Here is a 24,637-nt window from a genome sequence, read left to right as displayed (position 1 = left end):
AAGCCCCCCTCCCACTACAATACACCTAAAAAGATGGGAAAATGATGTTACAAACTCTAAACACTTACCCAAAACCTAACTTATCGACTGACAGCCCCACAACCCTATTAACCATTAATGATGGGAAGATGCGTAGAGCAAATGAATATAAAATTTACTCCAAAATATATAAACCCCACAAGCTAACTACAATGGCAGAAAGGAAAGAGTTACACCCACCACACCCCATTAGTCCCCCCATCCCCAATACGCTTATGTTGATGGGAATATGAACATTTTAACCTAAAACCTACACTATCAGCTATTAGAACCCCAGACCATTTTAACCCATGTAAAGGGAGAGAAAGTGGGAATACAAGAACCTGAAACATGACAATCCTCCCCAAACTAAATATCAAAATATCCAATTTAACCAAAAACTATCATCTTTATGGACCTCCTCCCTTTTAACCACTAATAATGGGGAAATACAAGGAAATACTTTAAATAAACAAGACTCTAAAACCCCAATGGAACCCCCAGAACCAGTCAATGAAATGACTTTAACACAGATAAGGGATAAACATTTTCTAGAAAGCTGACTGCACACACCGAAAAAGCACAGCCTTCTAGATAATACGGGGCCTAAACTGTACCTAACGAGCGCAATCCCTGGGGACAGAAACAATGGCAGAAAGGACAGAGATACTCTAAACCCCCAGAACCTCACCTCCCCCTCGCCCTTAGCCCCCCTCCCAAATACACCTATGTTGATGGGAATATGAACATTTAACCTAAAACCTACACTATCAGTTATTAGAACCCCAGACCATTTTAACCCATGTAAAGGGAGAGAAAGTGGGAATACAAGAACCTGAAACATGACGACCCTACCCTACCTAAATCTCAAAATATCTATACACCTGGGAGATAAGGAGAAATACTGCCAAAACCTCTAACACTTAACCTAAAACCTAACCTATCACTTAACTGGAGCCCCTCCCTTTTAACCATAAATAATGGGCAGATAATGAAATAAACTCAAAATCTAAACCCCACAAGAAAAGAAAGGACAAAGATACTACACTCCCCCCTTAAGCCCCCCTCCCACTACAATACACCTAAAAAGATGGGAAAATGATGTTACAAACTCTAAACACTTACCCAAAACCTAACTTATCGACTGACAGCCCCACAACCCTATTAACCATTAATGATGGGAAGATGCGTAGAGCAAATGAATATAAAATTTACTCCAAAATATATAAACCCCACAAGCTAACTACAATGGCAGAAAGGAAAGAGTTACACCCACCACACCCCATTAGTCCCCCCATCCCCAATACGCTTATGTTGATGGGAATATGAACATTTTAACCTAAAACCTACACTATCAGCTATTAGAACCCCAGACCATTTTAACCCATGTAAAGGGAGAGAAAGTGGGAATACAAGAACCTGAAACATGACAATCCTCCCCAAACTAAATATCAAAATATCCAATTTAACCAAAAACTATCATCTTTATGGACCTCCTCCCTTTTAACCACTAATAATGGGGAAATACAAGGAAATACTTTAAATAAACAAGACTCTAAAACCCCAATGGAACCCCCAGAACCAGTCAATGAAATGACTTTAACACAGATAAGGGATAAACATTTTCTAGAAAGCTGACTGCACACACCGAAAAAGCACAGCCTTCTAGATAATACGGGGCCTAAACTGTACCTAACGAGCGCAATCCCTGGGGACAGAAACAATGGCAGAAAGGACAGAGATACTCTAAACCCCCAGAACCTCACCTCCCCCTCGCCCTTAGCCCCCCTCCCAAATACACCTATGTTGATGGGAATATGAACATTTAACCTAAAACCTACACTATCAGTTATTAGAACCCCAGACCATTTTAACCCATGTAAAGGGAGAGAAAGTGGGAATACAAGAACCTGAAACATGACGACCCTACCCTACCTAAATCTCAAAATATCTATACACCTGGGAGATAAGGAGAAATACTGCCAAAACCTCTAACACTTAACCTAAAACCTAACCTATCACTTAACTGGAGCCCCTCCCTTTTAACCATAAATAATGGGCAGATAATGAAATAAACTCAAAATCTAAACCCCACAAGAAAAGAAAGGACAAAGATACTACACTCCCCCCTTAAGCCCCCCTCCCACTACAATACACCTAAAAAGATGGGAAAATGATGTTACAAACTCTAAACACTTACCCAAAACCTAACTTATCGACTGACAGCCCCACAACCCTATTAACCATTAATGATGGGAAGATGCGTAGAGCAAATGAATATAAAATTTACTCCAAAATATATAAACCCCACAAGCTAACTACAATGGCAGAAAGGAAAGAGTTACACCCACCACACCCCATTAGTCCCCCCATCCCCAATACGCTTATGTTGATGGGAATATGAACATTTTAACCTAAAACCTACACTATCAGCTATTAGAACCCCAGACCATTTTAACCCATGTAAAGGGAGAGAAAGTGGGAATACAAGAACCTGAAACATGACAATCCTCCCCAAACTAAATATCAAAATATCCAATTTAACCAAAAACTATCATCTTTATGGACCTCCTCCCTTTTAACCACTAATAATGGGGAAATACAAGGAAATACTTTAAATAAACAAGACTCTAAAACCCCAATGGAACCCCCAGAACCAGTCAATGAAATGACTTTAACACAGATAAGGGATAAACATTTTCTAGAAAGCTGACTGCACACACCGAAAAAGCACAGCCTTCTAGATAATACGGGGCCTAAACTGTACCTAACGAGCGCAATCCCTGGGGACAGAAACAATGGCAGAAAGGACAGAGATACTCTAAACCCCCAGAACCTCACCTCCCCCTCGCCCTTAGCCCCCCCTCCCAAATACACCTATGTTGATGGGAATATGAACATTTAACCTAAAACCTACACTATCAGTTATTAGAACCCCAGACCATTTTAACCCATGTAAAGGGAGAGAAAGTGGGAATACAAGAACCTGAAACATGACGACCCTACCCTACCTAAATCTCAAAATATCTATACACCTGGGAGATAAGGAGAAATACTGCCAAAACCTCTAACACTTAACCTAAAACCTAACCTATCACTTAACTGGAGCCCCTCCCTTTTAACCATAAATAATGGGCAGATAATGAAATAAACTCAAAATCTAAACCCCACAAGAAAAGAAAGGACAAAGATACTACACTCCCCCCTTAAGCCCCCCTCCCACTACAATACACCTAAAAAGATGGGAAAATGATGTTACAAACTCTAAACACTTACCCAAAACCTAACTTATCGACTGACAGCCCCACAACCCTATTAACCATTAATGATGGGAAGATGCGTAGAGCAAATGAATATAAAATTTACTCCAAAATATATAAACCCCACAAGCTAACTACAATGGCAGAAAGGAAAGAGTTACACCCACCACACCCCATTAGTCCCCCCATCCCCAATACGCTTATGTTGATGGGAATATGAACATTTTAACCTAAAACCTACACTATCAGCTATTAGAACCCCAGACCATTTTAACCCATGTAAAGGGAGAGAAAGTGGGAATACAAGAACCTGTAACACTAAATATCAAAATATCCAATTTAACCAAAAACTATCATCTTTATGGACCTCCTCCCTGTTAACCACTAATAATGGGGAAATACAAGGAAATACTTTAAATAAACAAGACTCTAAAACCCCAATGGAACCCCCAGAACCAGTCAATGAAATGACTTTAACACAGATAAGGGATAAACATTTTCTAGAAAGCTGACTGCACACACCGAAAAAGCACAGCCTTCTAGATAATACGGGGCCTAAACTGTACCTAACGAGCGCAATCCCTGGGGACAGAAACAATGGCAGAAAGGACAGAGATACTCTAAACCCCCAGAACCTCACCTCCCCCTCGCCCTTAGCCCCCCTCCCAAATACACCTATGTTGATGGGAATATGAACATTTAACCTAAAACCTACACTATCAGTTATTAGAACCCCAGACCATTTTAACCCATGTAAAGGGAGAGAAAGTGGGAATACAAGAACCTGAAACATGACGACCCTACCCTACCTAAATCTCAAAATATCTATACACCTGGGAGATAAGGAGAAATACTGCCAAAACCTCTAACACTTAACCTAAAACCTAACCTATCACTTAACTGGAGCCCCTCCCTTTTAACCATAAATAATGGGCAGATAATGAAATAAACTCAAAATCTAAACCCCACAAGAAAAGAAAGGACAAAGATACTACACTCCCCCCTTAAGCCCCCCTCCCACTACAATACACCTAAAAAGATGGGAAAATGATGTTACAAACTCTAAACACTTACCCAAAACCTAACTTATCGACTGACAGCCCCACAACCCTATTAACCATTAATGATGGGAAGATGCGTAGAGCAAATGAATATAAAATTTACTCCAAAATATATAAACCCCACAAGCTAACTACAATGGCAGAAAGGAAAGAGTTACACCCACCACACCCCATTAGTCCCCCCATCCCCAATACGCTTATGTTGATGGGAATATGAACATTTTAACCTAAAACCTACACTATCAGCTATTAGAACCCCAGACCATTTTAACCCATGTAAAGGGAGAGAAAGTGGGAATACAAGAACCTGAAACATGACAATCCTCCCCAAACTAAATATCAAAATATCCAATTTAACCAAAAACTATCATCTTTATGGACCTCCTCCCTGTTAACCACTAATAATGGGGAAATACAAGGAAATACTTTAAATAAACAAGACTCTAAAACCCCAATGGAACCCCCAGAACCAGTCAATGAAATGACTTTAACACAGATAAGGGATAAACATTTTCTAGAAAGCTGACTGCACACACCGAAAAAGCACAGCCTTCTAGATAATACGGGGCCTAAACTGTACCTAACGAGCGCAATCCCTGGGGACAGAAACAATGGCAGAAAGGACAGAGATACTCTAAACCCCCAGAACCTCACCTCCCCCTCGCCCTTAGCCCCCCTCCCAAATACACCTATGTTGATGGGAATATGAACATTTAACCTAAAACCTACACTATCAGTTATTAGAACCCCAGACCATTTTAACCCATGTAAAGGGAGAGAAAGTGGGAATACAAGAACCTGAAACATGACGACCCTACCCTACCTAAATCTCAAAATATCTATACACCTGGGAGATAAGGAGAAATACTGCCAAAACCTCTAACACTTAACCTAAAACCTAACCTATCACTTAACTGGAGCCCCTCCCTTTTAACCATAAATAATGGGCAGATAATGAAATAAACTCAAAATCTAAACCCCACAAGAAAAGAAAGGACAAAGATACTACACTCCCCCCTTAAGCCCCCCTCCCACTACAATACACCTAAAAAGATGGGAAAATGATGTAACAAACTCTAAACACTTACCCAAAACCTAACTTATCACCTGACAGACCCCCAAACCCTATTAACCATTAATGATGGGAAGATGCGTAGAGCAAATGAATGAAATTTACTCCAAAATATATAAACCCCACAAGCTAACTACAATGGCAGAAAGGAAAGAGTTACACCCACCACACCCCATTAGTCCCCCCATCCCCAATACGCTTATGTTGATGGGAATATGAACATTTTAACCTAAAACCTACACTATCAGCTATTAGAACCCCAGACCATTTTAACCCATGTAAAGGGAGAGAAAGTGGGAATACAAGAACCTGAAACATGACAATCCTCCCCAAACTAAATATCAAAATATCCAATTTAACCAAAAACTATCATCTTTATGGACCTCCTCCCTTTTAACCACTAATAATGGGGAAATACAAGGAAATACTTTAAATAAACAAGACTCTAAAACCCCAATGGAACCCCCAGAACCAGTCAATGAAATGACTTTAACACAGATAAGGGATAAACATTTTCTAGAAAGCTGACTGCACACACCGAAAAAGCACAGCCTTCTAGATAATACGGGGCCTAAACTGTACCTAACGAGCGCAATCCCTGGGGACAGAAACAATGGCAGAAAGGACAGAGATACTCTAAACCCCCAGAACCTCACCTCCCCCTCGCCCTTAGCCCCCCTCCCAAATACACCTATGTTGATGGGAATATGAACATTTAACCTAAAACCTACACTATCAGTTATTAGAACCCCAGACCATTTTAACCCATGTAAAGGGAGAGAAAGTGGGAATACAAGAACCTGAAACATGACGACCCTACCCTACCTAAATCTCAAAATATCTATACACCTGGGAGATAAGGAGAAATACTGCCAAAACCTCTAACACTTAACCTAAAACCTAACCTATCACTTAACTGGAGCCCCTCCCTTTTAACCATAAATAATGGGCAGATAATGAAATAAACTCAAAATCTAAACCCCACAAGAAAAGAAAGGACAAAGATACTACACTCCCCCCTTAAGCCCCCCTCCCACTACAATACACCTAAAAAGATGGGAAAATGATGTTACAAACTCTAAACACTTACCCAAAACCTAACTTATCGACTGACAGACCCCAAAACCCTATTAACCATTAATGATGGGAAGATGCGTAGAGCAAATGAATAAAATTTACTCCAAAATATATAAACCCCACAAGCTAACTACAATGGCAGAAAGGAAAGAGTTACACCCACCACACCCCATTAGTCCCCCCATCCCCAATACGCTTATGTTGATGGGAATATGAACATTTTAACCTAAAACCTACACTATCAGCTATTAGAACCCCAGACCATTTTAACCCATGTAAAGGGAGAGAAAGTGGGAATACAAGAACCTGAAACATGACAATCCTCCCCAAACTAAATATCAAAATATCCAATTTAACCAAAAACTATCATCTTTATGGACCTCCTCCCTTTTAACCACTAATAATGGGGAAATACAAGGAAATACTTTAAATAAACAAGACTCTAAAACCCCAATGGAACCCCCAGAACCAGTCAATGAAATGACTTTAACACAGATAAGGGATAAACATTTTCTAGAAAGCTGACTGCACACACCGAAAAAGCACAGCCTTCTAGATAATACGGGGCCTAAACTGTACCTAACGAGCGCAATCCCTGGGGACAGAAACAATGGCAGAAAGGACAGAGATACTCTAAACCCCCAGAACCTCACCTCCCCCTCGCCCTTAGCCCCCCTCCCAAATACACCTATGTTGATGGGAATATGAACATTTAACCTAAAACCTACACTATCAGTTATTAGAACCCCAGACCATTTTAACCCATGTAAAGGGAGAGAAAGTGGGAATACAAGAACCTGAAACATGACGACCCTACCCTACCTAAATCTCAAAATATCTATACACCTGGGAGATAAGGAGAAATACTGCCAAAACCTCTAACACTTAACCTAAAACCTAACCTATCACTTAACTGGAGCCCCTCCCTTTTAACCATAAATAATGGGCAGATAATGAAATAAACTCAAAATCTAAACCCCACAAGAAAAGAAAGGACAAAGATACTACACTCCCCCCTTAAGCCCCCCTCCCACTACAATACACCTAAAAAGATGGGAAAATGATGTTACAAACTCTAAACACTTACCCATAACCTAACTTATCAACTGACAGACCCACAACCCTATTAACCATTAATGATGGGAAGATGCGTAGAGCAAATGAATATAAAATTTACTCCAAAATATATAAACCCCACAAGCTAACTACAATGGCAGAAAGGAAAGAGTTACACCCACCACACCCCATTAGTCCCCCCATCCCCAATACGCTTATGTTGATGGGAATATGAACATTTTAACCTAAAACCTACACTATCAGCTATTAGAACCCCAGACCATTTTAACCCATGTAAAGGGAGAGAAAGTGGGAATACAAGAACCTGAAACATGACAATCCTCCCCAAACTAAATATCAAAATATCCAATTTAACCAAAAACTATCATCTTTATGGACCTCCTCCCTTTTAACCACTAATAATGGGGAAATACAAGGAAATACTTTAAATAAACAAGACTCTAAAACCCCAATGGAACCCCCAGAACCAGTCAATGAAATGACTTTAACACAGATAAGGGATAAACATTTTCTAAAAAGCTGACTGCACACACCGAAAAAGCACAGCCTTCTAGATAATACGGGGCCTAAACTGTACCTAACGAGCGCAATCCCTGGGGACAGAAACAATGGCAGAAAGGACAGAGATACTCTAAACCCCCAGAACCTCACCTCCCCCTCGCCCTTAGCCCCCCCTCCCAAATACACCTATGTTGATGGGAATATGAACATTTAACCTAAAACCTACACTATCAGTTATTAGAACCCCAGACCATTTTAACCCATGTAAAGGGAGAGAAAGTGGGAATACAAGAACCTGAAACATGACGACCCTACCCTACCTAAATCTCAAAATATCTATACACCTGGGAGATAAGGAGAAATACTGCCAAAACCTCTAACACTTAACCTAAAACCTAACCTATCACTTAACTGGAGCCCCTCCCTTTTAACCATAAATAATGGGCAGATAATGAAATAAACTCAAAATCTAAACCCCACAAGAAAAGAAAGGACAAAGATACTACACTCCCCCCTTAAGCCCCCCTCCCACTACAATACACCTAAAAAGATGGGAAAATGATGTTACAAACTCTAAACACTTACCCATAACCTAACTTATCAACTGACAGACCCACAACCCTATTAACCATTAATGATGGGAAGATGCGTAGAGCAAATGAATATAAAATTTACTCCAAAATATATAAACCCCACAAGCTAACTACAATGGCAGAAAGGAAAGAGTTACACCCACCACACCCCATTAGTCCCCCCATCCCCAATACGCTTATGTTGATGGGAATATGAACATTTTAACCTAAAACCTACACTATCAGCTATTAGAACCCCAGACCATTTTAACCCATGTAAAGGGAGAGAAAGTGGGAATACAAGAACCTGAAACATGACAATCCTCCCCAAACTAAATATCAAAATATCCAATTTAACCAAAAACTATCATCTTTATGGACCTCCTCCCTTTTAACCACTAATAATGGGGAAATACAAGGAAATACTTTAAATAAACAAGACTCTAAAACCCCAATGGAACCCCCAGAACCAGTCAATGAAATGACTTTAACACAGATAAGGGATAAACATTTTCTAGAAAGCTGACTGCACACACCGAAAAAGCACAGCCTTCTAGATAATACGGGGCCTAAACTGTACCTAACGAGCGCAATCCCTGGGGACAGAAACAATGGCAGAAAGGACAGAGATACTCTAAACCCCCAGAACCTCACCTCCCCCTCGCCCTTAGCCCCCCCTCCCAAATACACCTATGTTGATGGGAATATGAACATTTATTAACCTAAAACCTACACTATCAGTTATTAGAACCCCAGACCATTTTAACCCATGTAAAGGGAGAGAAAGTGGGAATACAAGAACCTGAAACATGACGACCCTACCCTACCTAAATCTCAAAATATCTATACACCTGGGAGATAAGGAGAAATACTGCCAAAACCTCTAACACTTAACCTAAAACCTAACCTATCACTTAACTGGAGCCCCTCCCTTTTAACCATAAATAATGGGCAGATAATGAAATAAACTCAAAATCTAAACCCCACAAGAAAAGAAAGGACAAAGATACTACACTCCCCCCTTAAGCCCCCCTCCCACTACAATACACCTAAAAAGATGGGAAAATGATGTTACAAACTCTAAACACTTACCCAAAACCTAACTTATCGACTGACAGCCCCACAACCCTATTAACCATTAATGATGGGAAGATGCGTAGAGCAAATGAATATAAAATTTACTCCAAAATATATAAACCCCACAAGCTAACTACAATGGCAGAAAGGAAAGAGTTACACCCACCACACCCCATTAGTCCCCCCATCCCCAATACGCTTATGTTGATGGGAATATGAACATTTTAACCTAAAACCTACACTATCAGCTATTAGAACCCCAGACCATTTTAACCCATGTAAAGGGAGAGAAAGTGGGAATACAAGAACCTGAAACATGACAATCCTCCCCAAACTAAATATCAAAATATCCAATTTAACCAAAAACTATCATTTTTATGGACCTATGGACCTCCTCCCTTTTAACCACTAATAATGGGGAAATACAAGGAAATACTTTAAATAAACAAGACTCTAAAACCCCAATGGAACCCCCAGAACCAGTCAATGAAATGACTTTAACACAGATAAGGGATAAACATTTTCTAGAAAGCTGACTGCACACACCGAAAAAGCACAGCCTTCTAGATAATACGGGGCCTAAACTGTACCTAACGAGCGCAATCCCTGGGGACAGAAACAATGGCAGAAAGGACAGAGATACTCTAAACCCCCAGAACAAATATACTACTACCCCCCCCCCTTCCCTCCCCCCTCCCACTACAATACACCTAACAAGATAGGACAAATGGTGTAACAAACTCTTAACACTTAACCTGTTTTCTATAAAATATATTGCCTACAGTGTATCTTACAACCCACTTGCCCAGGGACAAACAGCCTTACCTTTATGCTAACAACACACGTTACTGCTTGGATTCCATTTGTATCTGTTATCAGGGATGGTTTGAAAAGTTTGACAACCTTTATTCAACAGAACCTGTAAATGAATATTTTTCAACAAGAAGACAATTATAGATATATATATAAATTTTTACACATATTTTATATTATTTAATTAATTGGTTGTAATCTCAGCAGATAGTTCATAAAAAACAACTGATGTTCGTGAAACTCTTATGCCCCCTACATGCCTTGAACATGGATTTTTTTAAGTCCAAGGGGCATAACCCTGTAATTGCTTGATCATTCCTAAAACAGATCTTGACCTAGATATTCTATGATATTTTTTTTTACAAAAGTTTATTTCTGTATCTGCAACCTGTGCAAAGAAAATGAATGGAAACTGAAAATAAATGGAATTTTTTAAGGTGCATAACTTTCATCAGGTCATTCCCAAAATAAATTTTTACCTGGTTACTGTAGATCACTTAATTTTCGCGACACCTTATTTTCGCGAGTTAGTCATTAACTCTTGATTAGCGAGACAAAATTTTCACAAATTGTGGTTATTGCTCTATATAATCTTAAGGAATACTATTATACGCGAGAATTAAATTTTCGCGAGCAGTGTCTCGCGTAATTATGCGAAAATAAAGTTATAGCAAATAAAAAGTGATTTACAGTATTCCGATAATAAATCTGTATACAAAATTTCTTTTCTGCATGTGCAAAAAAAAAAATTGACCAACAGACAGCAGCAAAGCAATATGCCCTCATTCCTTCAAAGGAGGACATGAAAAATTAAGATTAATGATTTGACAAAATTTGGAATAAAATGAAATACAGCTAAAGTCACTTTAATGAGATAATTGACCATTGTTGACATATACTTACCTAATAAACATGTACATGTGAGTTTCAGAGACTGCAAATCATCCAGGCAGTTGCATCATGCACACCTATTAAAAAAATTATGTGGGATAATTTTACCTAAGCATTATATGAGTCCAAAGAAGAAGGTATGGTTTTAGCTTTATTGCGCCCTAAAAATTTAATGACATCAAAAAGTTTTGAAACTGACTTAATTAGTTAAATAAATGACTCTGATAAATCAGGAAAGAATATGGCATAAAGGTTTACCATTCTGCAAATATGTATCATTAATGTGAAGCATTTCTCTATTATCAACAGAAAAAGCCTCAAAATGGCACATTTCAAGGGTGATTTTCCTTTAGAAAACAGTGTCCACAGCTGTCGCCCACGTTAATTTTTTGATATTTTGTGCAAAATTCAATAACAAATCACATATCTCAAGTTCTTTGTGGGCAATGCCTGTGGACAATGTTATCAGAAATAAAAATCAATAGAAAATTGGTGTCCTCTGCAACTTTTTAAGAAAATACGGAAAAATGCACATGTTTATGACGTCATAATTAGCATTTAAAAACATGTGAGAAAAACGTCTTGTATGATTTTTATGTATTGAATTTCAATTATTTAAAAAGCACGAGTTTTCAACTTTTACACCAGTTTCATTTTTTAGAAAATCACAGGTCAAAATTTGTATGGAAACCGTACCTTCTTCTTTAATAGTCTTAAAAATAAGATTCCAAAAAAGAAATAGGGAGCTATAATTGAATAAATACACTTTAATTGGCTCTATCTTTATGTAGGATCTTTAAACCAACTATAAGTTTATGGAATTAAATGTCACTGTCATCATGTCATACAATTAAATGTCATGTTAAAGGAAATTTGCAGAAAATATCTTAGTCATACAGTTAAACTTGTCAAAGTGGTCACTTCTATCCAGCAGTCACCTTATTTGGCTCTTGGCTCAGAGATGCTTAAAACAGGGTTGTGGTTAACCACTTGCCCACTTGCCAATGTGATTAAATTTTCAAGTGGGTGATGAAGAAATCAAAATTTGATCGCCCACATGGTGAGCGTCTTGATCCCAGAACATGACCGTGCTTTGCTTGTATTTTTAAAATCCACTTCCTTTTTTCATAACAAACACTACGCTAACCATGACTTTTGGTGTTGTGTGCAAACTATTACATTTGTATACGATACAAGCAGTACGTTGCGTGACCTAGACGTATGCTAAGTGCCTGCTCAGCATTTTCAAATATTTTGTTGATGAGGTACCGGTATGTGGGCCTGTAAATCACATAGTGGGCCCCTAAACTTTGAAAAGTAAGGGGCCCACATGGCTCCTATGATGTAAATGGTTAACCACAACTCTGTTAAAAGGAAGTCTTCCACACCAGAGTTTTTGAAATAAATAAAAATTCACTGGTCAAGTGGACCAGTGATTTGGTGAAATTCACCCGTCCATACAAATATTCACTGGATCATCAGCATACAGATATTAAAAAACCTGAAAATTGTTTTAATTCCAGTTGGGCCTTAAAAAATTAATGGGGTCAAACATAAAGACTGAGTTAACCAGGTAAGATATTTACAGTGGATACCCAACATGGCTGTCTACAGTAGAAAACAAAGTTCTAAATGTTGTGGGGAAAATGTTTAATGTAACAATAAATTATTATTACTCTTTATATTTAAGGTAAATGATTATTAGGTTGACATATATTGCATCCCAAATAGAGCAATAATTAACTTTCTTTTTAAAATTATAATTGAATCAGCTGACTGAAATAACACAGATATCCATAAAAGAAAAAAATCACCCAGGAGTAATTTGAATGGAAAATGATTTTCTTCTACGGAATATATTAGGTCATGGCACTGCCATTTTATGAAAAATTAACTGTTTTAAAAGTCCTTCAGTTTATTCTATCACAGACACAGATTCAATCCTTTTGACAATCTCGCAAATTAACTAAAATTCCAGAGAAGTCATATTTTTTACATGAAGAAAATTACTGGACTTTTAAAATATTTAACAGTTTTGCCTGTGAGACCGGTGAACGGCTAGGAAAAAGCACATATCAGATCAGAACTGAAAGTTTACCGAGGTGGGGGGGGGGGGGGGGAGGGAAGGGGGGCTTGAATTTTAATCCCTGTAGGGAGTCATGATTTGGACAAACTAGAATCAACACTACATGAGGAAGTACTTGAAAAGAAGATTTTAAAAGGTTTCCCCATATATTCCTATGTAAAAATTTGATTTGCCATTTTGGCCCCACCCTACCTCTCAGGGGTCACAATTTGTACAAACTTGAATCTACACTACCTGAGGATAATTTCACATGAATTTCATCTTTCCTGTTTCAATGGTTCTTGAGAAAAAAATTAATAAAGATTTTCCAAGTTTCAGCTCGTTCTTAAGAAGATTTTTTAAAGATTTGTTCTATATATTTCTATGTAAAACTAAGATTCCCTATTGTGGCCCCGCCCTACCCCCTGGGTCATGATTTTAACAATTTAATATCTACACTACCCAAGGATGCTTCCACATAAGTTTCAGCTTTCCTGGCCCAGTGGTTCTTGAGAAGATTTTTTAATGACCCCTACCTATTTTTGTTCTTTCTTGATTATCTCCCCTTGTAAGGAAGTTTAAACTTTAACGCCGACGCCCATTACCCAAGGATGCTTTTGTATAGCATGAAAATTTGATTTATTGGTTCTTGAGAAGAAGTTGAAAATTTTTACAGACAATTTCAAAAATTTTGTGGGATAATTTTACTTGAGCATTTTAAGGTGAGTCCAAAGAAGTTTAAGGTATGGTTTTTTCTTTATTGTGATAGGTAAAAATTTATTTGACATCAAAATGTTTTGAAACTTTTAATTAGTTAAATAAATGATTGAAAATCTTAAGAATTGGCATTTAAATTTAAATTCTGCAAATAAATTGTATCATTAAGAATTCTGAAGAAGCATTTGCCAAAAAAATTTTTATCAACTGAAAAAGCCTCAAAATGGCACATTTTTAATGGTAATTTGTCCTTTAGAATAACAGTGTCAAAGCTGTAACAAAGTTAAGATTTTGTGCAAAATTTAACAAATCACATACTCACTAAAACCCACAGCTGAAAGTGGCAGCACAGCTTCCGTGGGCAATGCCTGTGGACAATGATCAGAAATTAATGTGTTAAGAAAATTGTCCTCTGCAACTTTTTAAAAAATGACGGAAAAATGCACATGTTTAAACGTCATTTGAATGTTTGACATTTGAAAAACATTTGTAATCAAAAAAGATATTTATTTATAAACTTTTTATGTATTGCAATTTGCTGTTTAAAAAGCACATTTTCAAATTTTGCAATTTCATTTTTTAGAAAATCACAGGTCAAAATTTGTATGGAAACTTTATTTTGAAAATTTTTTAAAGTTTAAAAATAAAAATTCACTGGTCATTTTTCCATGAAATAACTTCCTCTCTTAAAATATTTAAAAATAGGGAGCTAAATTTTATAAATACACTTTAATTGGCTCTATCTTTAACACAAATTTCTTTAAACCAACTATAAAAATTTTTGATATTAAAATGAAAATGTCTTTATATTTCATGTAAATGATTATAATTATTGCTTAAATTCTTAATAATTAACTTTTTTTAAAATTATAATTGAATCAGCAAAATTGAAATTCACAGATAATAAAAGAAAAAAATCACCCAGGAGTAATTTGAATGGAAAATGATTTTCTTCTACGGAATATATTAGGTCATGGCACTGCCATTTTATGAAAAATTAACTGTTTTAAAAATCCTTCAGTTTATTCTATCACAGACACAGATTCAATCCTTTTGACAATCTCGCAAATTAACTAAAATTCCAGAGAAGTCATATTTTTTACATGAAGAAAATTACTGGACTTTTAAAATATTTAACAGTTTTGCCTGTGAGACCGGTGAACGGCTAGGAAAAAGCACATATCAGATCAGAACTGAAAGTTTACCGAGGTTGGGGGGGGGGGGGGGGAAGAATCAAAAATTTTAATCCCGGAGTCATGATTTGGACAAACTAGAATCAACACTACATGAGGAAGTACTTGAAAAGAAGATTTTAAAAGGTTTCCCTATATATTCCTATGTAAAAATTTGATTTGCCATTTTGGCCCCACCCTACCTCTCAGGGGTCACAATTTGTACAAACTTGAATCTACACTACCTGAGGTTAATTTCACATGAATTTCATCTTTCCTGTTTCAATGGATCTTGAGAAAAAAAATTAATAAAGATTTTCCAAGTTTCAGCTCGTTCTTGTGAAGAAGATTTTCTAAAGATTTGTTCTATCTATTTCTATGTAAAACTAATATTTCCCTATTGTGGCCCTGCCCTACCCCCTGGGTCATGATTTAAACAATTTAATATCTACAGTACCCAAGGATGCTTCCACATAAGTTTCAGCTTTCCTGGCCCAGTGGTTCTTGAGAAGATTTTTTAATGACCCCTACCTATTTTTGTTCTTTCTTGATTATCTACCCTTGTAAGGAGACTTGGACCTTTATTTTAACAATTTTAACAATTTAAACTCCCTTTTACCCAAGGATGCTTTGTACCAAGTTTGATTAAATTTGATTCATTGGTTCTTGAGAAGAAGTTGAAAATGTGAAAAGTTTACGGACAGACAGACGAATGGACAGACAGACTGACGGACGACGGACAAAATGTGATCAGAAAAGCTCACTTGAGCCTTTGGCTAAGGTGAGCTAAAAAGTTTACAGACAGACAGACGGACAGAGGGACTACAGACTACAGAAAATATTATTAGATAAGCTTCCTTGAGCTTTCAGCTCAGGTGAGCTAAAAACCCCATTCAAGACTGCTAAGGCCCCATTCAGCAGTCATATCTTTCCAGGAAGAACCAAGACCATAAGAAAATTCATGAAGAGAAAATTTGCCATGAACAATGATGCAGGACTGAATACAAGAATTCCTACAAACACCACCCTGGGAACTTACCTTTAATGAAGCATGCTCTGTCTACTGCTGTTCCATCATAACCTGCTACCAGGGACAGTGCGGAAATTCCTGTCAACATTATTCCTTTTCCTGTCATGGACTGAAAAGCAATATGTGGAAATCTTCAGTGTTTCCTAATGACTTTGAATTAAAACTAGATATCATTGAGATGGTGACCATCTCAAAAGAAATGTAAGATTAAAGCAATATGAGCTGCATGTTTGACATTTGAAAATTTTATTTAAAATTTGTAATCAACTAAAAGATAATTTATTTATAAACTTCTGTTGCTCATATTTGCAATGGATTTTTTTTTTGATCATTAGCTTTGATTGAATTGAATTATTGCACATGTACAATAATGATTTCTTATATAAAACTGTATATTGACAAAATATTTTTCTGAAACATTTTTAAACTTTATTTTGTCATTGATCATAAAAGTTTAAATTACATACAAATTGACATTATAGCACATCATAAAAAAAAAATTCTCAAAGATACATGGGCTCATATTGCTTTAAGTTTAAAAGGTATATATTTGAAAAGGAACATTTGTGAGTGAAAGTGAAAGATTGGGCCAAGGAGAGAGAAAATGCTCCAATTTTTCAGATATAAGTTATCCTTTGTAGAAACTTGTTATATAAATTTACTGGTATTAAAAGGTGAAAAAATTATGCACCAAGCAAAGATTTTAAACATTTTCACACAATTCTGACTATGACCTTGAAACTTTGACCTAAAACATGGTTCAAGGTCACTACACATCCACTACCAATGGGCACTTTGTGGGTGAAAAATGAGCCAGATTGGGCCAAGGAGAGAGAAGATATGCTCCAAACAAGGATTTTTCACAAATTCTGCTATGACCTTTTTGACCTAGAAACATGGTTCAAGGTCACTGCACACCGGTTACCCAAAAGCACTTTGTGGGTGAAGTATGAGCCAGATTGGGCCAAGGAGAGAGAGAATATGCTCTCAGAGAAGGAAGAAGTAATTTGCTTGGACAAGTTTTCACACAATTTTCATATGACCTTGACCTTTGACCTAGAAACATGGTTCAAGGTCACTGCACACCAGTTACCCAAGGGCACTTTGTGGGTGAAGTATGAGCCAGATTGGGCCAAGGGGAGAGAAGATATGCTCCGGACAAGAGATCTCGGACGGACTGACGGACAGACTGATTACTATAGGGCGCCCACCGAGCGGGGCCCTAATGACAGGAAAAGACAAATATTTCTTAAAAGACTGTAAAAATTTGACTTTAAGACAAAGTAATCTTAATATATCATACTTTTACACAAAAATCTGAATCTGTAAATAGGGAATATTTTAAATCAAATCCAAAATGTATTACAAGTAGTAGAAATTTTGAAATTAGAATACATAAAGTTGTGCACTCACTGAATAGGGGTCATGGAAACTCAACACTGGAACTTTGTGAATCTGTAGGGGCACCTGTTGTAAAAGGAAGTAGAGTGGTCCATCATCTAAAACAACAACAAAATAGACAAAATTACTTTAAATTGAAACAGAAACTGTTAAAAAATAAATCTTAAGAAAATACTACAGAGATTTCACCTATGGAGATAAAATTTTTAGACACTTAAAGTAAATTATTAACAGATCCAAATTTTAAAAGGAATTTAAGTTGTAAAACTGTGAAGAGGGGGGATGGGGGTGACTTGATGATTTGTATGTCAAATGTATGAAAATTGTATATAAAATACATTTTGTGAATTGTCTAACATGTAATAAGTAATGCTATGTTTTATTATGCACTGAATATTTTCAACTGTATAAATGGAAAAATGTGGACATGTAAATAATGTATTATCGTATGTGTAAAATGTGACATTTTCTTATATGAGAGAGTCTATACCCGTAAAAATGTTATATACTTTTTTTAAAAAATCTTATTTTTCTTACCTGTGTGATAAACACAACAAAGATTACAGAGGTGATTGGTAGAAATGAGGGTATACGGGTGTTAACTCTCTGTTGATGACCAGACTGCTACATTGTTTATCAGCCATTATTGATCTTTAACAGGAGAGACTCCTCCTGAAATCAGATAAATTGTAGTCAAAATGAGTAGGGCTGGGCAATAATATGAATATTTCAATATAGTACAATACAATGATAAAAAATATTGTATTGCAATACGATTTTGTAATATTGATATATTGGCAATATACTAATTAAGGAATTAAGAATTTCAAAAATTCATTACATCTTAAATAGGCATATATTTTTGATAGAAAAATACTAATCAAAACTAGGGAAGGTCGCTTTCATTAATCTGACTGCTTTATTAATTTCTCCTAATTTTTTTCAAGTGTAATCAATATTTTCTGCATTGCCTATAATTTTCATGAAGTTATTTGAATTAAGAACTTATTTTGTAACCAATTTTCAAAGTAAATTTAATTTTTAGAGTTAACTGCGTACTTTTACCTTAAAGAAAAATTTTAAAAAAAAAAAACTATTCTGATGAAAAACGATCAAATGTATATTTTATATAAAATTCCTGTATTTTTGTGAATTGTCTACACATGGTGTATAATTACAACTAATGGGCATGTTTATTTTATGCAATGAATATTTTCATAACTGAGTCAACATTTATAAATGTTTTTATGTAAATTCTGTATATATGTGTTAAATTATAACATTATTCTTATATGAGAGAGTATGTATAATTAAAAATTTTTATATATACCTTAAAAATCTTATTTTTCTTCCTGTGTGATATTTAACACAACAAAGGTTACAGAGGTGATTGGTAGAAATGATGACGGGTGTAAACTCTCTGTTATATACCAGACTGCTACATTGTTTATCAGCCATTATTGATCTTGAACAGGAGAGACTGTCCTGAAATCAGATAAATTGTAGTCAAAATGAGTAGGGCTGGGCAATAATATCAATTTATATTTTCAATATATTACAATACAATGATAAAAAATATTGTATTGCAATACATATTTTGTTTAATATTGATATATTGGCAAAAATACTTAATTAAGGAAAAGGTTTTCATTAATCTCGCTGTGACAGATTAAGAAAAGCCTACTAAATTTTCCGGAGGAAATAATTAATCCCAAGATTAATTATACCTATCAATTTTCTTCTAAAGTTACAATAAGAACTTTTTCAGTATTAATGATAGAATGGGATTTTTATAAACTGTTAAAAATTAATAACACTTGAATATACATAAAGGGAAAAAAAACAAACCTAATCAAAATATTTCTTTGCCAATTGAAATAAAAAATTTTTTAAATTATTTATTGTTTTTAGAACCACAAAAAAAGTATTTTAACAAAAAACATCCGAAATTTTCATTTGTTTTCTACATAAGAATGACAGAGGACAGACTTTTTACCCTCACATTAAGGAAATAATTTCAACCTAATATTACTATAAAGCTTGAATTAAATTATTTTTTATTAGACTCTCAGCAAAAAATTCATTAAAGATAAAAAAAATATTAATGCTTAAAAAAAAATTTGAGATCATAAAAAATATGCCTTTTGCGGCTTTTAATAAATAAAATCGACAGTAAACATACCTACCCCGAAATGCACGTGGGATTCACATGTTGACAAACAGCCTACACACCATCCAGGAAGTTGCATCATGCGCACCTGAAAAAAGAGTGCCTTTTAATTCAGTGGGATAATTCTGCTAAAGAAATGATATTCCTAGTACATGAGTCCAATTTTAATACTGTAGGCCTAAAACAAATTGCCAAAAATGAAAAAAGAAAAAAAAAATTCTCTATATATATATTGAACTTCAATTGACTAAGTTCATTTTGATTGGCTATTTCCTTGCGTATCCTAACAGATTATTGAATTTTAGGCTAAATTTCTGTAAAAATTCATCTTTGGCATATTAATTTCAAAACTTGAAAAAATTTAATGAGTGAATTATTGAGAAAAAAAATTGAATGAATTGAAAGCTGAAATATTGTAGTTTTTGGAAATATATGCTAAAAAATAATTTCAACTCTAATTAATGAGCTCAAATTATCAAAGAAACAGGAAGTTAACTGACTTTTAAGGAATTAATTAGCAAAAAAGTGAAAATCTTAATTCTAAAACAAAGTCAGAGACTGGAAAAAATGGTTTAAAAAGAGAATTCAATAATGTACCTTGGAGCTTTGATAACAGTGATCACTGATTAATGGCTGGTGATTAAGATAAGGGGTTCTTAAGCAGTGGGGGGTGATGAGGCTTTTCCATCAGTCATCAAAGAATGGAGTTTCTCTAAGAAGTCCTTGCAGCTCTAAAATAAATAAACAACAAAAAAGTTTACAATACTTAAAACTGTGCACCACATACAATAACATATTCTTAGTAAAAGTCTACAAGTATACAGTTAAATAATTACCATGCCAAAAAAAGGACCAAGATGGTTGCATCAACATCAATAAAAATCAAAGTACTCAGAAGTACTGAAAGCCGCGCTCATTTACAGGGTAATGAACAAAGACCGCAATGACAGTTTATGATTCAGACATTGAAAAGATGATTATATAATTATATCATATATGTCATATATAGCATTAAAAAGCTTTAAAATTAATTAAAATGTAGCTAAATTTAACAGCGTAAAAAAATTGTCACACGTATCGGATTTCGGGGTTTTAATACCAACAGAAGTAAATAAACACTGATGCAGCAAGATTTTTAAGGTCAAACAATTATGCACAGATGGGTGGAGCTGGTGAGTTTTGCATCAAAAAAACATCAAGTCATTAATGGATGTTCCCCGCATTTGTATAAGCCTGATAGTACATTTAATTTATAGAATATGACGCAGAAATACCTGATGAAAAAAAAGAGAAAATAAATAATTTAACAAATGATTAATCATCGAAAAAATATGCCTTAAAGTATTTTATTATAATTATTTTTTAACAATTTCAGATAACTATAAAATAATTCAGTGTTTGTTTTGCTTCAAAGGTGATTAACAGTACTACATAACTCGTAAATTTATTTGACGGTGAAGAAGCAGCATTTTCTGTTGCTCACCATCGCAATAGCCGGGCATTTCTCTACGAGAAATGAGCCCGGCTAAAAAGGAAGTATTCCTCACAACAAAGGCCAGAAGAAAATAGGGACCACTAGCCCAGTCCAATCTCTGGTTCCCATAAAAAGACTAAGTAAAGAAGAATTTCAGGACATTGTACGGCCACAGAAAAATGGGGTGTTTGCAGTTATAGATGCCAAGAGCCGAAGCAGCGAGATGAAGTTTTAACGACCCGGGCCAAGTGAGGTCCAGCCAGTGGACACCTACATGGAATCTGTGTCAGATGACCCAAATTCATGAAAGAAAAAGTGAGCTAGCTCACATACCCCACGCTCCCCCAAAAATCTTCACATCAAAATGTCTTGCACATTACGACATTTAAATGTGGAATGAAATTTCTAGATAAATAATTGAATCAAAATTTCTTGGCATTGCAAATCCAACATTAATTTGACTGCATAGGTTGACAAAAAACAACAGTTAACAGGAGTTTGCTGACAAACTGTTCATCTCTATATTCAAAATAGGCCAAAAAGTCTAAGTTAAAAAGAGACGGAAAAATTCCCGGAAAAAATAATGAAATCGAAATTTCCTGGTAATATGCACATCAACACATTGTGTCCTAAATACCTGCAAAGTTTGACGAAGATAAGCGGTTTATGAAGAGTTGTGCTGACAAACTGTTCATCTCTATATTCAAGGTATGGCCAAAGTCTAAAAAAAGTGTGAAATTTCTCTTAATGAAATCCAATATGCACATCTACACATTGTGTAAATAACACTGCAAAGTTTGACAATTCTGTGCAGCGGTTTAAGGAGTTGTGCACAAACTGTTCATCTCATATTCAAGATGGCCAAATGTCTACAGTATAAAAAGTGCGGAAATTCTCGGAAAAAATAATGGAATCGAAATTTGTTAACTGGTAATATGCACATCTACACATTGTGTCCAAATACCTGCAAAGTTTGACAAAATTCTGTGCAGCGGTTTATGAGGAGTTGCGCTGACAAACTGTTCATCTGTATTTTCAAGGTATGGCCAAATGTCTAAGTTAATAAGTGCGGAAATTCTTGGAAAAAATAATGGAATCGGAATTTCCTGAAAATATGCACATCTACACATTGTGTTCTAAATACCTGCAAAGTTTGACGAAATTCTGTGCAGCGGTTAATGAGGAGTTGTGCTGACAAACTGTTCATCTGTATATTCAAGGTATGGCCAAATGTCTAAGTTAAAAAGTGCGGAAATTCAAAATTTAATGGAGATGGAATTTCCTGGTAATATGCACATCTACACATTGTGTCCTAAATACCTGAAAGTTTGACGAAATTCAGCGGTTTAGAGGAGTTGCGCTGACAAAAAAAAGAGGACTGACCTACTGTGAATCTGTGTCAATGCAACTAAATAAAAATTATACAAGGTACTTCACCAAGAAAAGACTGCTAAATTGTGGAACAATGCATTCAAAGAACACTTACAGAAGTTTCCTGACTGTGATGGTCCACTGGACTGGAATCAGCATGGGGAGGAAAAACGAGGCCTGGCATGGATCCTTTCCATTCGATGTAAGAAGTGCCACTATACCAGTCACTGAGAAAAGCTTTACGAAGAGGTGAGAAGATCTGGAAGGGGACGAAGAGCTGCACAGCTGAATGTGGCCATGGCTGTCGGTCACCTTGGTATCAGTCTTACAACAGAGGGTATGCGTGGTATGCTTCTTGGTGCAAATATTGAACCAGCGTCAGCCGCCAACATGCAACAGACCTGCAACAAAGTGGGGAAAATTATAACCGATGTAAATAAAAACAGTATGAAGAAAATTCGGCAGAATATTCAAGAACTTAATGAAAAATGTGGACTTCCGGATACCCCCATCAGAGCGGAAGGAGATTCTCGGTACAATAATGCCACCTTCAGTGCCATTGAGAAAACCCCATTCCAAGCTGCCACCCAAGTGACGTATACCGTAAGTGAAAATGCAACTCAGAGGAAGAATGTGGTAGCAGTTTTCTGTGGGAATAAACTATGTAAGAAAGGCGCACACCTACGAAGCAAAGGAAAAGAGGTTACCTGCCCAGGACACGAAGACTGCACTGCAACCATACCTCCGGAGACCACCATTGGAGACGAGAAGAGATGGGCCGCTAATTGTGTTGGTGATTTACAGAGTGATGACCGGCCACTGGTAATATCCCATTTCACCAGTGATGGAGACAGTGCCGCTGCATCTGGTGCATCTGAAAAACAAGGACATGTGATTGAAAACCTTAAGGACCTGCGTCACTTCTTTGACTCTCAAAGAAAACAGACTGCTAAGGCTCCATTCAGTAGTCAAATGTTTCCGGGAAGAACCAAGGCCATAAGAGAATCCATTCAGCGAAGATTTGCCTTGGACTTGAAGCTTCGATGCAGGACAGAGTACGAGAATTGCTACAAACACTACTCCGGCGACTTACCTTTGATAAAGCGTGCTATGTCTACTGTGGTTGGTTCCCTCATAAACTGCTACCAGGGACAGTGCGGGAAGTCCTGTCAACTCTACTCCTTTTCCTGTCGTGGACTGAAAAGCAATAAGTGGAAATCTTCAGTGTTGCCTAGTGACTTTGAATTAAACATGACAGAAAAAGACAAATGTTTGTTAAAAGACTGTATAAATTTGACTTTAGTACAAAGTAATCTTGATAGAATGAAATATCATACTTGTACACAAAAATCTGAATCTGTAAATAGGGCATATTTAAAATCAAATCCAAAATGTATTACAAGTAGTAGGAATTTTGAAAGTAGAATACATAAAGTTGTGCACTCACTAAATAGGGGTCATAGAAACTCAACACTGGAACTTTGTGAATCTGTTGGGGCACCTGTTTTAAAAGGAAGTAGAGTGGTCCATCATCTAAAACAACAACAAAATAGACAAAATTACTTTAAAATAAAACAAAAACTGTTAAAATATAAATTTCAAAGAAAAATCACAGATCTAAAAGATATCAGCTGTATGATAAAAAATCTAAAGACACTTACAGTAAATCATTGACAGATCCAAAATTAAAGAGGAAATTGTAAGACTGTGAAGGGGGGGGGGGCATTGATGATATGTACATGCATTTCAAATGTATAAAATTTGTATTTAAAAATATATTTTGTGAACTATCTTTAATACATGTAATAATTGTTTTTA

At 36.0% G+C, this 24,637-nt stretch overlaps 2 protein-coding genes across 2 annotated transcripts in view; one reads left to right on the top strand and one right to left on the bottom strand.

Annotated features, from left to right (window-relative positions):
* Positions 1 to 23,003, bottom strand: part of LOC134256589 (uncharacterized) — a 43,803-nt gene extending 20,800 nt beyond the window's left edge. The window contains exons 1-3 of the mRNA XM_062739270.1: positions 22,935 to 23,003; positions 21,458 to 21,584; positions 17,817 to 17,902 (exon numbers count right to left, since the gene is read on the bottom strand). Of these exons, the coding sequence (XP_062595254.1) occupies positions 17,817 to 17,902; positions 21,458 to 21,584; positions 22,935 to 23,003 (282 nt within the window). The remainder of the gene's footprint in view (positions 1 to 17,816; positions 17,903 to 21,457; positions 21,585 to 22,934) is intronic.
* Positions 23,004 to 23,116: 113 nt separating this feature from the next.
* LOC134256588 (uncharacterized) lies at positions 23,117 to 24,329 on the top strand. Its single transcript, XM_062739269.1, has 2 exons — positions 23,117 to 24,089; positions 24,274 to 24,329. Exons 1-2 carry the CDS (start codon positions 23,117 to 23,119, stop codon positions 24,327 to 24,329), a joined length of 1,029 nt encoding a protein of 342 aa, XP_062595253.1.
* Positions 24,330 to 24,637: the final 308 nt, after the last annotated feature.

This window comes from Saccostrea cucullata, unplaced genomic scaffold (assembly GCF_032062105.1).
Source record: "Saccostrea cucullata isolate Sc308-1 unplaced genomic scaffold, CSIRO_AGI_Scuc_v1 ctg3636, whole genome shotgun sequence".
Taxonomy (NCBI): Eukaryota; Metazoa; Mollusca; class Bivalvia; order Ostreida; family Ostreidae; genus Saccostrea; species Saccostrea cuccullata.
This window is presented reverse-complemented; position numbering and strand designations above follow the sequence as displayed.